This window comes from Haemaphysalis longicornis, unplaced genomic scaffold (assembly GCF_048455015.1).
Source record: "Haemaphysalis longicornis isolate Haplotype H1 unplaced genomic scaffold, Haemaphysalis longicornis Haplotype H1 scaffold_7, whole genome shotgun sequence".
Classification (NCBI taxonomy): Eukaryota; Metazoa; Arthropoda; class Arachnida; order Ixodida; family Ixodidae; genus Haemaphysalis; species Haemaphysalis longicornis.
This window is the reverse complement of record NW_027526422.1, coordinates 191,961,592-191,978,440: the sequence shown is the minus strand read 5'-3', so window position 1 is coordinate 191,978,440 and position 16,849 is coordinate 191,961,592. Positions and strand designations below refer to the sequence as shown.

At 47.1% G+C, this 16,849-nt stretch overlaps 1 protein-coding gene and 1 pseudogene across 1 annotated transcript in view; both read left to right on the top strand.

Annotated features, from left to right (window-relative positions):
- The window catches only part of LOC144146725 (uncharacterized), a 47,400-nt gene extending 43,396 nt beyond the window's left edge, over window positions 1–4,004 (top strand). Inside the window, exon 6 of the mRNA XM_077678653.1 lies at window positions 3,963–4,004. Coding sequence (XP_077534779.1) covers window positions 3,963–4,004 — 42 coding nt within the window. The remainder of the gene's footprint in view (window positions 1–3,962) is intronic.
- An 8,873-nt stretch (window positions 4,005–12,877) lies between these two features.
- On the top strand, window positions 12,878–13,887 carry LOC144146724 (uncharacterized; annotated as a pseudogene).
- The last annotated feature ends 2,962 nt before the right edge of the window (window positions 13,888–16,849 follow it).

Here is a 16,849-nt window from a genome sequence, read left to right as displayed (position 1 = left end):
ACGTTGATATTACGTTTTTATTTCTGAGAAAATACCAGTCCTCTCAGTAAGGCTCTGCGGCGCTGAGAGTAAAAAAATAAAATGAAATGAAACTGAAAACCATGACAAATGTTGGCTTTCCTCATTAAAACAGGAGGAAGCCGCGCGGTGCATGCCAAATTCGAGAAAACGCTATGTGAAGGGGAACATTTAATATAAACAGGCTACCAATCACATTTCCAAGTATGTAAGAAAAGAAGCTTGCGTATTTAGAACAGACAAGCCTCCTTTAAAAGTCTCGATCAGTCCACAGGTTGGTATTCCAAAAAGGACCAAATTTACCTTTGACTTGCACCACTTCTCTTTATGCTTCACACAGGAGGGCCAACTCTCTGTAAAGATTGACGGTGTGCAGTGTATAAATACAATTACGTTCTTCAATCATTGTAAACACCGCTCAACAGTTTATATGTAGGTTGGATAAAAGGTGCCTTGCTAGTCTTGGCTGCTTTCTTAAACATTATCCCGTCGTGACATGCTGACATCAGTCTTGGTGCGGTAGACATTACACAGCTCACGTTTAAGTCCCTTTGTGCTACGCCTTAATTAGGCAGGGCTTCTGATAGTCTGACACCTTACAAACAATCTGTCAGTATGACTGAACTAAAGGTAGAAACCGTCGAATTTTTCGCCATGTCCCCTGGTCTCACTTAAATAAACACAGTAGACAGTGCCGGTGATTCAGCAACTGGGACCATCTTCCAAGTGTTTGGCAAACACTGCGAATGCAACCAAACATGTGCATTTGATTGCACCAGTACACAGAAATGTGACGAAGGTTCGCAGTTATACAATGCACTTAATTTCAAGCAACGATACGACCGTACAACACCGTTAACCTGCGTCATGTGGCTTGTGCCTATCGACGAATGTGTCCGCTGGTCGGAAGGCCATTTTACTGCACACTTTGCTTAAGTGCGACATGCTGAATTGTGCTCTGGTGGGTCTTAAACGAATCACCTCAAAAGGAGGCATACCCTCCAGCGGCCCTTTCCGCAGCATATTTGTAAACACACAAACGACTCGTACTCGCTCTGTGAAGAAAACCCCGTGAGAGTTTTTGAACTCTCCACTTAACCGAGCGCTAGCTTTCTTTCAAGCAACAGATCCTGGGAAAACAACAACCAGGGTCAGCTTTAGAGCCTTATAGAGTTTGAATTGCTCCAGTTTTATAACCTCTTGTGGGAAGAATTTCCAAGGGATTTTTGTTCGTAGAGAGATTTTGTGTTATCTGGCATGAAAAGCACATATTGCAAAAAAATATTGCACCTAATATTACGTTTAGGTGACCTTATGCGGAAAACAAGAACAGCTGCGCACAAATGTCGCGCATACCGACCTCTAAATCGGCAAAAAATGAGTCAAAGCTCCGAGCACACTGCCCGTACTTCACTGCCTATAGAATCATTTGGTCACACTGTGCTTTTTCCTAATTTTTCATGACAAGTGGGTCTTAACAAATTATCCCCTTTTAAAATTTTAACTATTTCCAGTGAAGCGCAGCGAAAGAGAGGGCATACTTGATTCTAGGAAAACCAAAAAGCTTTTTCTGTTTGTGATGTTAAATAACTACAAGTACGGTTGACATTACAATTGTGCTTGTGTATTCACGACTGATTGAAATTCATACTCATTGAAATTCACCCTCACAGAGAGGCTAAATCGAAAATCGTGTCAGGTATTTCGTTCCCAAGAATGCCGCTGTGTCCCAGAACCCAGCAAGTAATTACGTTTAGTTTTTAGGATTTACAGACAATGAACCCTTCATGAAGAGATGGAGGACACAGGCTTTGTTTGTTTGAAAGATTGAAAGGCTGTAACTACAATTAAACAGTCTGTAAAAATTATGAAGTTCTGTGTTTCGTGTGTGTGACACGCTACTGCTATAAAATATTATGCTTCTGTTCTGAAAATACTGCTGTTTATGTTAAATTTCTTTTTGCTGAAAAAACGGGGTCATGTGCAGCACATGACCCGGGGGAAGGAGATTTGGATACATCAGTGTAAAGGGCCGTGTACGGGCATTTGTCGTTTGTGAAGAGAATATTGCGTTATTATTTCTCTGTGGGTGTTTCGTTTGCCAATAGATTTAAAATGCATACCTCCAGAAATTCTTAACCTGCCCATAGGCGGTACCAAGTCAGGATCGGAGGACTTCAGGGTCGCCTGAAAAGAAATATTTAGTTCTTCCACATGGGCTCTCAGCGTCAAGAAGAATGAAGCAGGTGTGGATGAGCGTGCTGCGTACAAATGAGCAGATGAAATGTCGTTAAGAATAAAATTGCAAGGGTGATTTTTTTGGAGGCTACTTTAATGGCCTAGAGCACTGATATGTAAGTGCGCTGATGTTCAAGGCTCCACTTATCACAGTCTGCATGTAGACTTTGAATGGGGCTCGTCCGGAAAGCTCCACATGCAAGACGGAGCCCCATGTGCAGCACTGGGTCTAACATTTTTAATGCAGTTTATAAGCGGATCCTTCAGGCGATACTCCCGTGGTCCAACGGTGAGCCAGCAAAACTTGTGAAAACCCGGAGCACTGTTTTTTGTCTGTTCTATAAGAGACTTCCTTCAGGATATTCATTGTGTTTAAGAATTTATGTTTCATGTGTTTTTTGCCTGGAATGAATATCGGTTTTTTATATATCAAAATTATACAAATTTGCCTTCCTTTTTGAGGGAAGTGAAAACACTTTTACTTTACTATCAGATTCAGAATGTGTCCTACGCTCCTTGAAAATACCCCACAAGTACACTTTTCCGCATGAAGCTTAAAACCATTCTTCTCTGAGCAGTAAGCAAGTTTGTTGACACAAAGCAGAACTTGGCACTCGCACATGGAATGATTATAGGATTTAAAGGACATTTGCACATCGTCTATATACATCACCATCATCAAACCAACAAGAACATTCTAGTCAGGCGCCCTTCAGGACGAAGGCCTCTAGCATTGACTTCCAACGGCTCCTGTGCTGCGCCATTCGAGTTCGCTGTTCACCACCAAATTTCTGTGTTTCATTCCTCATATCGTGCCATTGGCCTCCGCGTTCTTCTACATCAACCCCTTGGTATCCACTCTGTTACCCTCATTGCCCACCGAATGTCGGTTCGTACTACTGCACGGTTAGCCGAAGTCCATTTCTTGTTCTTTCCTTGAACTATGACATCATCTACAAGAGTTTTTTTTTTTCGATTCATGAAGCTCATTTTCTGTATGTAATCATTACTCCTGTCATTATAGAGAAATTGCTGGGGGTAATGCCTTCCAGAGTGAGTTCATCTTTGCTATATAACCTCTGCCAGTTAAAGCTCCATATTGACTCACCCAGCTTTTCTTTTTGATCCTGTACATGTAGTTGGCAAGCGTATTCAAGATGTTCCCTGACAAACCAAATGACTTAATATTACTAAGGATACCGTAGCGCCATGCAGTACCGAAAGCCTTCTGAATGGGAGAAAAATACCATCCTACAATACTTTTTAGGGATAAATAAAAAAAATAAATTTAAAAATAAATTGATAAACAAATAAATACACCGTAGTATGACATTGATAGGTTGGAATTATGAATTGGCCCCCTTTTATTTAACTTGGCTGAAAGTCGGATAGATGTGAACACAATTTCTAACCGACATTTCCAGAGACAGAGAAACAGAGACAAATAAACGCAAAACAAGGAGCGACCGACGCAAAACAAGCAGTGACCGACGACCTTCGATGCTCTAACGCTGATCATCCAGGGTGACTGGCGTCCCTAGTCCCGGATGTCAGGGCATTCAGCTACCTTTTTGTCTGGCCCGGATCAAAGGCCGCGCTGGTTTTGAAAGACCTCGCTGCACAGCGGGACCTCCCACTGCTGCGTCGAGGGGTCCAAGACTTCTGAGAGTATTTCGACACTCCTGTACTCCCATTCCATGTGACAGAATGTGTTGGGCACCCCGCAGAAGTTCCAGTTGCAATTGTAGAGAGTGGGCTGAATCATATGCACTTGCGTTGTTTGAGGGAAAAAGTTCGTTTGAAGCCTTCTGAGTTGAATTGCTTCCTCTTTGTTGAGTTCCAGATGAGAAGGTGGGTATTTTTTTCGGACTAATCTGTCTGTAGCGTTCCGAGGTGTCCCTGCTACATCGTGGGATAAATGGGAACAGCGACCGGGAGTTTCTACGACGGTGGTGAGGGTAGTAGCAGTTGCCGGGTGGGAATGGCATCGGGCAACGGCGTCAGGCGCCTTGTTACCCTAGAGAGACTCGTGTCCCGGTGCTTTTTCAGTATTCTGATCGCCGCTGCGTAAATATCGCCTATCTGGTAATTTCTGGCGCACTTCTGATAATTTCTGCCCGACTTCACCTGCTGGGGGTATAACTCTAGGTATACAAGAGACCCAGTGCGGTAACTGCCAGGTCGGTGCTTCAAACATCACCCGAGCTGCCGAGATTGTGATATTTATTTTGTCCAGCCTTGCACCCTGATTGCTCGCCCAAAAGCAACGTACCATTGCAGTATTTCTGCGCTGTCTTAACGCCACGTTGTGGCCACAAAGAGATCATTTATGTAATTTTTCACCCGAAGATGAAAAGTGCGGTTGATGGTGGGTGATAGAACAATGCCCCGAGCGGAACTGATCATCCAGTATCAAAAATGTATGGTCAAAGCGTTTTCTCGTGAGTCTGCAACCTCTCTTTCTTTTTCTGGTTTAATTCCGGTTCGGGTTCAGCATATTTAAAAAATAACGGTTAGGGTTCGGGTTGAGTTTGGGAAAAATACCGGCCCGGTTGCGATTTTCGTTTCGATTCAGATCCGGCTCGACACCCTGGTAGAAACATGCGAGATTTTCGTACGCCGAAAGATATTTGAGTCGAAAATGACGCACGCTGAATAGGTATTCATATCAAAGTCATGGTGGAACTGTTACGTCCAAATACAGCCCCTTCAATTTTTTGTGAGAGTACAAAATGCCCCCTAAAATGGCGTGAAATAAATTAATATTTTATTACTATACCGCTGGTACCTCTTCATCAGAGTAAATGAGGTTTTTTTTGTCAACTTCACCGGTATAAAATAATTATCTTCTCCTTAGGCCGGAAGCCCCTCATCAGTCTTTCTTTCAGCGTTTATAAGAATAGAATAAATACGGGCTAATCGAACAAAGCTGCTCCCAGCATAAAGAAGTTTTAACACAGGGGAACGAGTCATATTCACGAAAACTGATCCGCTACTGCATGCAAAGCTCTGACAAGCTGACTCCGATTGGTAGAGGAAATAACAGTTGTTTAGCGTAGCTGAAGCTACTTATAATCGTAACCGCAACCACACCACCATTCCTCCGACAACGATGAAGTGATGCCTACAGCGGAAGGCTAAATTTGGCTTTATTCTGTTGTGTTTACAGAATGAAGGCAATTTTTGCGTAGATTCTCAGCTTTTATAGAATTATTATGCTTCATACAAGACACCTCGAACTCGGCACGCAGCTTTGCCGCCACACGTGCACAGTCGATGAAAACGACATTATAACACCGGTAAAATGACAAAATAAGAAGCTCGGTGGGCATTCACAATTGAAAAAAATGTCACGCTAGTATGCGATCGCGCCTATCGCAATAATAACAGGTTTGAAGTGGCCCTTCATTTTTGTGCTAAAACGGAACGTTATTCTATCAGCTGTCTGAAAGGACTAGAATGCCCCGGTTTGCCCTTCAAGTCAATCTATGTACCACCTAATGAATTGTAGCTGGCATACAGATATAGTGGAATGATTAACGCTGGCATAGAAAAAGCAAACGCCTTGAACGATATAAAAAAGTGCTGAGCGTGGGATGCATATTCTACAATATGGGGAATTTTTTTGATGGGGCGGTTGTCATGTAGGATAAAACCGCCTGTCAAAAACTGTGGACAGTCCTAAAAGAGGATATTTTTTGGACGGTTGACCCGGAAACTGATGATATACCAAATAGTAGAATACATTTTACAGACGCAAATTTGGTGATGGATGTAGACATGCTCAGTGAGTGCGCAGAAAGTTTGGAAAGAATGGTTGAGCAACTCTTTAGAAGTAACATAGTTTTTAGGCTAACGGACAACATAAAAACCGTAAGTAATCGTAAACATGATCACAAAGAGCCTCGCGTTCACCATAAAGAATTTGCTATTTGTCAGTGTAACCACTGGCTTTCCGCGCTTCGGTGTTGATTACTATGCTCACACTTCAGTTATGCATAAAATAAACAAATTGGCATCTGCGAAAACTAATGATTCATGGTCAGAAAACGCAGTAATGTGCAATTAAGGAGCTAGTAAAAAAGTCTGCCCAAGGAAATCGCAATTGACGCATAAGTTGAGATAACTATAAAGAAGTAGAGTGTAACAAGTACATTTTCAAGAATGTACCTTGTCGCGTACAATATCAAATTCATAAAGCGACCTACGCACACCATGTATGCAGATAAGAGTCGCCAGAGATTACAAACTAATGAACGTATGGTAGCTGGGTGGTATTATTAGAAGTCATGACGAGGCGGTTCCAGTAGTTCCCAACACAATTTTAATGCTTGTGAATTTCACTGTTACGAAATATATATTTTGCGTAGGAGAATAATACGTTGATCGGCATTGATGTTAGGAAACCTGAGATTAGGCGTCACCAAATTCCACCGATGAGAAAATTTTGGGAAAGAAAGTTTTACCAGCTAAGCTGCTTTCATCATGTTCTGCATTAAAATTGTGAGCACCTGCATCTGTAGCGGAAAAGCAAGTTCCCTCTTAAATGCCTTTTGGGTTGAAGGCCATTCACATGTCGCTCTAGCAGTGGTGGTCGCTACAGTCGAGTTTTAAAAACAAACTGGGATAGCCCTTCGGAGAATTTTCGAATTCAGAGGTTTGAGGATCACCAAGGCAGCCTATCACATGGAAGTCTTGAAGCGGGAGAACGAGGGCTCAATGTACTGAGACACAACAACCACGCTTCAACTCGCTCATCTGGCGGGAAATGGCTTTAAATAAAAGAACAAAAAATATACATGGAAGTGTGAAAAAAATGCGGAGAGAAGTTTCGTATCCCTCATTTTACGTTGCCCCCCGCAAGGGGCACCTTGAGTATTCATGGTGATGGTACTGGCGATACCGCGGATCCCGGGACCTCTTTGACTCCCGGGACCCGTCTCCCTGCTTTTATACGTACTGCAGGGTATTTTCTCAACGCCCCCCCCCCCCCCCCTCCAATGATCGGCCTCCCAAAAGAGGCCGCACCGAAGTACTTGCTAAAGAGAAGGCAGAACATTTCTATAAACATCTTGTAGTTCATTCCACAGGGGACACCCCTGTTGGCAAGAAGTCAGTCATTCTTTTGACCAAATGCATTGAGTCTGTTGTCGGCTCAGAATATGATGCTAAGAAGCTTTCATCCGGTGACCTACTTGTTCAAGTAAAAACAAAAAATAAAAGCGAAAACCTCCTGAAACAGACCGCGTTGGCTGACCTGGCTGTTACTGTGACTCCACATAGAACTCTCAACTCCTCTCAAGGTGTAATCTCAGAAAAGGAATTACAGTCTGAGACAGAGGTGGAACTTCTTCAGGCGCTTCAACCTCAAGGAGTAACCTCGGTCAAAAGAATTGTAATCCGTAGAGCAAATGAAGAAATCCCAACAAAGCATCTTCTCCTAACATTTGATTTCACAACACCACCCGAAAAGGTCAAAGTGGGCTTCCTAAGCTGCAATGTGCGACCGTATGTCCCTAATCCCAGGCGATGCTTTAAATGCCAACCATACGGTCATGGAAATCTATCATGTCGAGGAAAGCTGACTTGTCCTAAATGTTCAGAGTCTGACCATTCGTCGTATGACTGTCCAAACAGCACAGTGAAGTGCCCGAATTGCAGTGGCCCACACGCTGCTTATTCGCGAACCTGCCCAAAATTCAAAGCAGAAAAAGAAATTCTACAAATGAAAGGAACAGAAAACATCACCTTTGCTGAGGCACGCCAAAAGCACAAGCTGCTTTCGGCCACATCTTATGCAGACGCGGCCCGCGGGGGGCTGGCGCGGCGTTTGGTCAGCACAGCGACACAGTGCAGCCTTGCTGCTGATGTTTTGCAGTCCCAGCCGCAGCTGAGCAGCCACCTGCTGCCTCTACAACACCTGTAGGGGCGGCGGGGGCCCCGTCTCTTGCCGGACTGCCTTCTGTAGTCCAGCGGTGTCAGGACTCGCCGAGTGTGGCGACTACAGCAAATGTGGCGATTGTGATCGCCGCTGGGAGCTCTGCCGCTCTCACTGTTTCCTCTTCACCGGGCCTCGGGACACCTGAGGGCATGGAGATGGAGACGGGAGGGCCCACAGCAGCGCCAATCCAAGCTCCACCGCCTGCCCCGCCCGCGGCGCAGGCACAGAACACCCGAAAGAGTACCAAGTCAAGGGGGCCCCGTCCGCTGGGCACCGCCTTGCCTTCTGATGACGACATGGACGTCGAGCCCTTCCGGACACCTACAGGTTGTAGAATGTACCCAACTGCTCACGGCGCACATCCTCGACGCCGCCGAAAAGTCCATTCCGCACGCCTCTCGTGCCCTGCGCAACCAGCGGAGGCCGTGGTGGAATGCGGACTGTCGGTGGGCGCGAGAGGCCCAGAACAAGGCGTGGGGTATCCTCCGTCGTTACCCCACGTCGGGAAACCTCCTCTTGTTCAAGCGGGCCAAGGCATACGGGAAACGTGTGCGCTGTGAGGCAAAAAGAGATAGTTGGCGCTCATTCATAACATCTATAAAGTCATACACAGATACACGCAAGGTATGGACACGTATACGCAAACTCAAAGGACAACATACACACAGCCTGCCCCTGGTCAGTACAACAGGGGACACACTGGAACACCAGGCTGACACACTCGCACAACACTTCCAACAAGTGTCCAGTTCAGCACACTACACTAACACTTTCCTGAAGTATAAAGACTTTAGTGAAAAGAAGTCCCTACACGACAACAACAAATCACAGACTTCTTACAACTCCCTGTTTTCACTACATGAGCTGAGGGCTGCTCTGAGCACGTGTAAACCCTCAGTTCCAGGCCCAGACAACATTACATATACAATGATACAATACCTACCCGCAGACACACTTGAAGCACTTCTACATCTATATAATAAAATATGGCTTTCGGGGCACATTCCACACTTTTGGAGGGAGGCCATTGTAGTGGCTTTCTTGAAGGAGGAAAAGGACCCGTCGTCCCCCTCAAGTTACCGTCCAATAGCCCTTACGAGCTGCCTATGCAAGCTCTTCGAGAAGATGATCAATCGCAGGCTCGTGTACTTCCTCGAGTACAATGGTCTTCTCGAGAGCTGCCAGGCAGGCTTTAGGGTGGGGCGATCGACGAACGATCAACTGGTTGCACTTGACTCATACATCAAGGATGCCTTCGTGCACAAGCAGTACTGTTTAACTGTCCTTTTTCGACCTCGAGAAGGCCTACGACACCGCTTGGCGATATGGGATTCTTTAGTGACCTCAGGTCATTCGGTATTTCGGGTAATATGTTGAACACCCTTGTTAGTTATTTGTCAGAGAGAACGTTCAGAGTAAGAGTTGGTTGTGCACTTTCAAAGGTTCACGTCTAAAAAAATGGCGTGCCGCAAGGTGGTGTGTTGAGTTGCACTCTCTTCATAGTAAAGAGGAACTCTCTTGGAAAGGCACTGCCACCAACAATCTCTTATTCTATGCATGTAGACGGCGTGCAAATATCTTTATATCATGTAATATGTCAATATGCGAACGTCAAGTCCAGCTTGGTGTCAAGAAGCTTGCCGGCTGGGCAGACAAGAATGGGTTTAAATTTAATCCTGCAAAAAGCTTCTGCGTTGTGTTCTCCACTAAGCGCGGGGTCCATCCGGACCCAGACATTACTCTTAATTACGTGTCGCTTCCTGTGAAAAAGGAGCACAAGTTCTTAGGTGTTGTGTTTGACCAGAAACTCACATTCATTCCACACATCAAGGAACTTAAACATAAATGTCTGAAAACAATTAATATACTTAAGGTTCTCTCCCATCAATCGTATGGTTCCGACAAAGAACTCCTACTACGGGTATATACTGCTTTGGTTGGGTGTTTAGACTATGGCAGTGTGGTATATGGGTCGGCGACTAAAACAGCGTTGCGAATGCTTGACCCAGTGCTACACTTGGGGCTACGGCTTGCGTCGGGTGCCTTTCGCACTAGCCCTGTCGAAAGTCTGTATGCCGAGTGTAATAAGTGGAGCCTTGAGAACCAACGGACGTACATGGACTTACTTTATGCTTTTAAAATTTCATCGCTGAATAACCATCCTTTTTTCCTGTCTTTAACAATACATCAACATCTTTGCTTTTTGTAAATCGCCCATCCGTTCCTCTGCCCTTTTCACTTAGAGTGAGACAGCGAGCCTCGGATCTGAGCGCTTCGTTTTTAAATGTGTAGTGATCATCCTTTTCAGACATTTTACCTCCTAGGAAAGTTCGTCCTGTGTGCTCCGACCTATCTTTTATGAAACTTGACAAAAATCGGGTACCGTGAGCTGCAATACTGCAGCACTTTCTGTCTCTGCAGTTTATATACCCACTTGCAGAATTTTACAGTGACGCGTCTAAAACCTCCACTATGGACTCCTGCGATGCTCATGGGCCGAATTTCAGTGCAGCCAGAACCATGAGCGTCCACACAACAATTTTTTCAGCAGAAGCATATGGAATTTTACTGATTGTACGACACAAACTTGAAAATCAAATTCCGAAGTGTATCATCTACACAAATTCCTTGAGTGTTGTTCGCGCACTGTTATCGCATACACCCCCCAAAAACCACATAGTTAATCTTGTACTTAACACTATCATGTCTGTGTATGCACAGAAGCATCAGCTGCTCCTCTCCTGGGTCCCAGGACACGCTGGGATTGCTGGGAACGAGTTGGCAGACGAGAGGGCCGCTGCTGCTGCACTCAGGAACACTGTAGACATAACAACCGTACCATATACAGACCTCAAGCCACACATAAGACAACACTTGCGGAGAACATGGCAAACACACTGGAGTGAACAAACAGATAAGAAGTTACACGTTATAAAACCACGCTTGGGACCATACACCACTGACACACGCAACAGACACACAGAAGTCGCCTTGGGTAGGCTGCGGATAGGGCACACCCATGCAACGCACTCGTATCTGCTGACGGGATCTTCTAGACCCCAGTGCAGCAGGTGCGGAGAGGCCCTATCCGTAGTGCACATACTAATCACATGCAAGGCACGTCACACAACACGACACAAACACTTCAGAGAGAACTCTACAGACAACATATTCCCCTACATCCATCGTTTTTTCTAGGTGACGATGCCACTGTTTCCGTGAAACGTGTGTTTGAGTATTTGTCAGACGTCAAGTTTTTAAACCTCATTTCCTATCACGCATAATCAAATCTGGCCCTATACACCTACCATTGCCATTAAGTGATTTTATTGTTGTTCTGGCTTTAGTAGCCACTATTTTTTTAAGATACTTTTGTTTGGCGCTCTTTGCCCCAGCTGGCCTTGCGCCAAAAAACTGCAACCATCATCATTATCATCATTTCACCTTGCCGGCTCGGAGGCCGTTGGGCGCCTGAATATGTAAACGTTGGACGACAGAATGTGCGCTCAATGGACCGTATTGGCTTAATAAACCGTATAGAACACGACAACCAAAGCCACGATCCCCACCGCAGCATCGTGGAGACGCCGGCGGTCCGTTCGACTCACCGGGAAGTGCAAAGCATGCGCTCGGAGCCAGGCGATGTCGACAAACCATGCCTTATTGCTCGGTAATAATGCAGAATACGTACTCGACTGGTTGTCCCGCGCTTGAATGGAGGAGGGAGTACCCATGTGCTCGTTAAGCCGTCCGTGGCCTCCGACTCAGTCCGTCTCGTGGGGAGAGACTCGGCTCGTCTCGGGGTCGAAGAAAATCCGTCCCTCTGTCCGACCCGCGCGGTTCTGGAACTCCGCAGAAAAGCCCTAAGCACAGAAATCCCTCTTACCGACATAACCTAGGTTAAAAAGAAGGTCCTCCAGAGGGGGGAAGGAAGGGGCTGGCACTGCGTGCGCCGTGATCGCTCATGAAAAAGCGCACGCTGCGGATGCGCGACGGCGTGCCCGCTCGCTGGGCTTTGTCACCTAGGCGGCTTCCACTTGTCGGCGGCACCAAAGAGTTAGCCCAAATGGCGCTGTGCGGCCGGCATGGGTACCCGCGTGGTCCCCACATTGTAACTCGAGTCATGGCCAGATATGTAACCTCGTTGGAAGGAATGAAGTGGGTCCTTTGAACTGCAGGTGTTTTTTCTGAGGCAGTAATGACTTGGAAGTGTAAAGAAATTTGCAGAGAGCAGTTGTATTTTTCTTCACGTTAAAATGGTTTCTACGTCTTCAAGTTGCCCGACGAATTATTCACGACGCATCGGTTGGCTGAAGTTTCTTCACACTATAGAAAAACTGTGCTATCGTCGGCAAATAACCGTGCGCAGGCTACTGTTAGCACATGGACGGAGAATAATAGGGTCGCGTTGGAGCCTTGCTGTACCACTTAAGTGAGTGAACGATTACGCACCTGTTGTATCCTGTACGTAGTTACTTAGTTTCAGTTGCGGTTTCAGTGTTTGCGTTTGTAACACTGTGTTCTTGTGTTTGTATATATTTGTGCAAAGTCTATTATTGATCAGTATGCGACACGTGCAGCTATGTGCAGGTCACGTCACTCCTTCATTACAATGGCGACGATGATTTAGAACCCCATTTTCCTGTAATTCCTCGCCACCCAACCAGCCACGCCTACCCGATGGCTTTCGCTCACATCGCTCCACCGGAGCCGTTCCTACCGACACACGGTCGCCCCGTGCAGCCATGGTCACGATGACACGACATGTTCGAGGTCTACCTGCTCGCCTCGGGTGCTTCCGTGTTCCCCCCAGGCGTCGCAAGGCTCTTCTGCTACATTCCTTGGGACCCGAAGGTCAACGTATTTTCAACACCCTGCCTGTTTCGCAGGCGGCAGAGACGACGGAGGAGAAGGAAGGCACCGCTGCTACGCCAGACGTGTATGCCTCCGCGGTAGCGACACTGGCCAAGCACTTCGATACCAACTGCAACCTTGTCGTTGCACGCCACCAATTTTGTCACCGGATTCAGTCCCCAGGTGAGTCTGTTCAAGAGTACGTGACCGTCCTTTTTGAGCTTGCCGCGATGTGCTCGTTTAAATCGTCAGAAGAGTCGTTCCGTGACCAGTTTATTGCGGGTGTGTCCTCGCATCGTATTCGGGATCGTCTTTTGTTAGAAGGGTCTTCTCTGTCGTTTGACAAGGCAGTTGCTTCGCGAGTCAAATCGAGCAAGGAGCCGTGGAAATCAAGGAATCTGCTGTTTCTGTGCAGCCAGTATCTGCGCATTCCTGCCCAAAAGACAGTGCGCCGTTGCCCTCACCGCATTGACGGCCGCGCACTCGCACTTTCGGTCAGTGTGATAAGGCAGTTACACATGGGAACCGACCCCCGTCACGAGGGCGCCTTCCATCCAAATTGCACCAACACGTGAATTCTTCCCATTGTTTTCGGTGTGCTTCTAGCCAGTACCACGCTTCATGGCAACGCTGCCCAGCCAAAGGAAAAAAATGCTTCTTTTGTTGCCGTATCGGGCATTTTGAAAATGCTCGCAACCAGAAACGGTCGCAAACAGTTGTCCACGAAGTTTCAGCTGATAGCCCGTCGCAGGATTAAACCGTACAGGTTCTTGCGGTTCAACAGCCTCTTGCATCTTCAATACACAATACGGTTAAAGCCGGGCAGGTCAATTTGAAACTGTTAGTCGATTCTGGCTCTTCAGTTTCAAATATTTCGGGGAGTGTGTGTGAACAGCAATTTCCAAGTGTGCCGCGTCTCCCCGTTTCTCGTGTAACACTTCTGGACTATTCCAAAGGACCACTTTCGGTTCGAGGCTGCTTCTCTTCGAGAATCGCAGCGCACCTGTGTTGTTTGATGTCGTCGAACAGGACACTTCTCTCATAGGCTTGGATGGCATTATTGCATTGTAGCTGCGCATTGAAGGGTCTATACTGCAGTGCTTTCAGACCAGCGCGGTACCGAATGCCGAAGTAGCTGTGTGATGTGCGTTCGAGCCGTCCACGCAGTTGCCACCAGCACTTCAGCAAAAGTTTGGCTCCCTCTTCTCAAATGAGCTGGGCCTTGCAAAAGGTTTTGTTCACAGGATTAAGACACGTGCGGGTGTTCAGCCGGTCGCATCAAAGCTCGCCGTCTTCCTCTGATGTTACGACGACGCTTGTCTTCTGAACTGCAGGGCTTGGAAATCTTGGAAATCATTGAACGTATCAATGCGTCAGAATGGGTGTCCCCCATTGTAGTCATTGAGAAGAAAGATGGCAGTATTAGGCTTTGTGTAGACGTACGCGAACCTAACAAGGTGATCGTTCCGAATAGCTTCCCGCTGCCGCACATGGATGAGGTGTTTCATGCTTTGGTGAAGGCAACGCATTTTTTTAATCTTGACTTAGCTTCTGCCTATCTCCAAGTTCTCCTGGATCCTCAGAGTAGGGACTATACGGCTTTCATTACACATGACTGGCTATAGCGTTTCAAACGCGTTTGCTTTGGACTAGCGTCAGCACCTGCGGCTTTCCAGAGTATGATGTCTCTCATTCTTTGCAATTGTTCTGCTGTCCTCTTTTACATTGACGACGTCATTGTGTTTGCTAAATCGGCTGAGGAGAACCTAAAGAACCTTGAGACAGCTCTACAGCGTACCAAAGACGCAGGTGTGAAGCGGAACACTAAATGTGTGTTCGAGTTCAGGAGCTTGAATTTTTGGGCCACAAGGTGACTCCTGCCACTATGTCGCCACTGCCAGGGAAAGTCGACGCAATTGTGGAAACTCCAGTTCCCCACAATGCCCCTGAACTCCGACCTTTGCTTGGGTTAGTGGAATACTACGCAAAGTTCGTGCCCCACTTAACCGAGATGGTGGAGCCAATGAGAGCTCAACTTAGGAAGGACCAAGCGTTCGCCTGGATGCTGAGGTGGATAAAAGTTTCCGCGCAGTAAAGTCTGTATTGTCCTCCGATCTCGACTTGCAGATGTTTGATCCGGCACTTCCAATTGTAATTTCCGCTGATGCGTCTGAATGTGTACTCGGAGCAGTACTCCAGCAGCGCACCGGTCATACACTTCGTACTGTGGCTTTTGCATCACGCACGCTCTCGTCGGCTAAAGGAAAGTACGGAGTTGGCGAAAGAGAGACACTTGCGTGCCTTTGGGCATGCGAACTATGGCATGCTTACCTGTGGGGGCGTAGATTCACTCTCCGAACAGATCACCCGGCAGTCGTTTCACTTCTGTCCTCGCAGGGCTCAGGCCACCGCCCACTCAGAATTGCACGTTGGTGTGCAAGGTCACTCCGTTATAATTTTACGCAGAGTACCATAAAGGCTCGTCAGAGTAGCCGATGCTCTTTCGCGGTTACCAGTTCATGTCGGAGATTTGGAGCTGACTTTTGAGGAGGAAATTGTTTGCATGGTCTAACCCACTTGCCTGACGAAAGAGCAGTTTGAACTAGCAGTTCCTGCTGACGCCACTCTTCAAAAGGTGAAGGCGTACCTTCATTTGTCTTTGCCTCGCATAAAAACTTGCCTGAATAGCAGAAACGATATTTCAGATTTCGAGAATTGTCAGTCGTAGGAGAATTGTTGTTGCGTGCGGAGAGGCTCGTCGTTCCTCTATCTCTCGTGGCTCAACTGGTGGCAACAGCGCATAAAACCCACCAGGGTATTGCACGCACCAAAGCCAGACTTAGGGAGCCGTTTTGGCGGCCCAGCATCGACAGTCATGTGGAAGAAGCAGCCCACAATTGCAGCATCTGTCAAGAAGCGGATAAATCGGCCAAGACGTCTCCTGCCCCTCTGCAACCTGTCGAGCTGCCGGAGAGACCGTGGCAGAAACTTGCGATTGATATCGTTGGTCCCCCGAAGAGGGCGCCTCCAGATTGCAGGTTTGCACTGACGCTCGTGGACTACTTCTCAAAATGGCCTGAAGTGCAGTTGTGCCGACACGTTTCTACAAGAACCGTGAACGAGTTCCTGCTCAATATCTTTGCGAGGGAAGGATATCCTGAAGAGATAGTCTGCGATATTGCGCCCCAAGTTCCACTGAAAAAATGTATCGACTTCCTAAAAGAACGAGTGATCCGCCTGTCGCAATCGCCTATTTATTACCCGCAGGCAAATGGACAGATCGAGCGGTTCAACCGCACGTTCAAGAAGTACCTCCAACTGGCTCGTCTGGAACAGCGTTCTCTGCGAACTGCTCTACGGGATTATCTCGCCGCTTCCAGGTGTACACCACACCACCACAACAGGAGTGGCCCCTGCCGTGCTGCTTCATGGAACGCTGCCAAGAACCAACCTTGACATCCTCGGCTTATTGCCCCAGTCGTTTGCGAAGACGCCCTTGCAGAAACTGGCCAGGCTTCGGCAGCGTGTCAAGCACTACCAACTGTATAGCAAAGCCTACACCAACAGGAGCCGAGCAGCAAAGCCGACGGTGGTGGCGGTACGAGACATGGTGCGGGTGAAGAAACCATTAGTTTCATTAAAGGGTGACACTTCTTTTTCAAATCCCAGGGAAGTCATCGAGCAACGTGGTCCAGCATCCCTCCTCCTCGACGACGGCAGAACATGGAACGCGGCAGAGCTGAGCCAGGGGCCTGCTCGTCGCACTGGCAGCAATGGCCTTCAGTAACATCCCGTTCC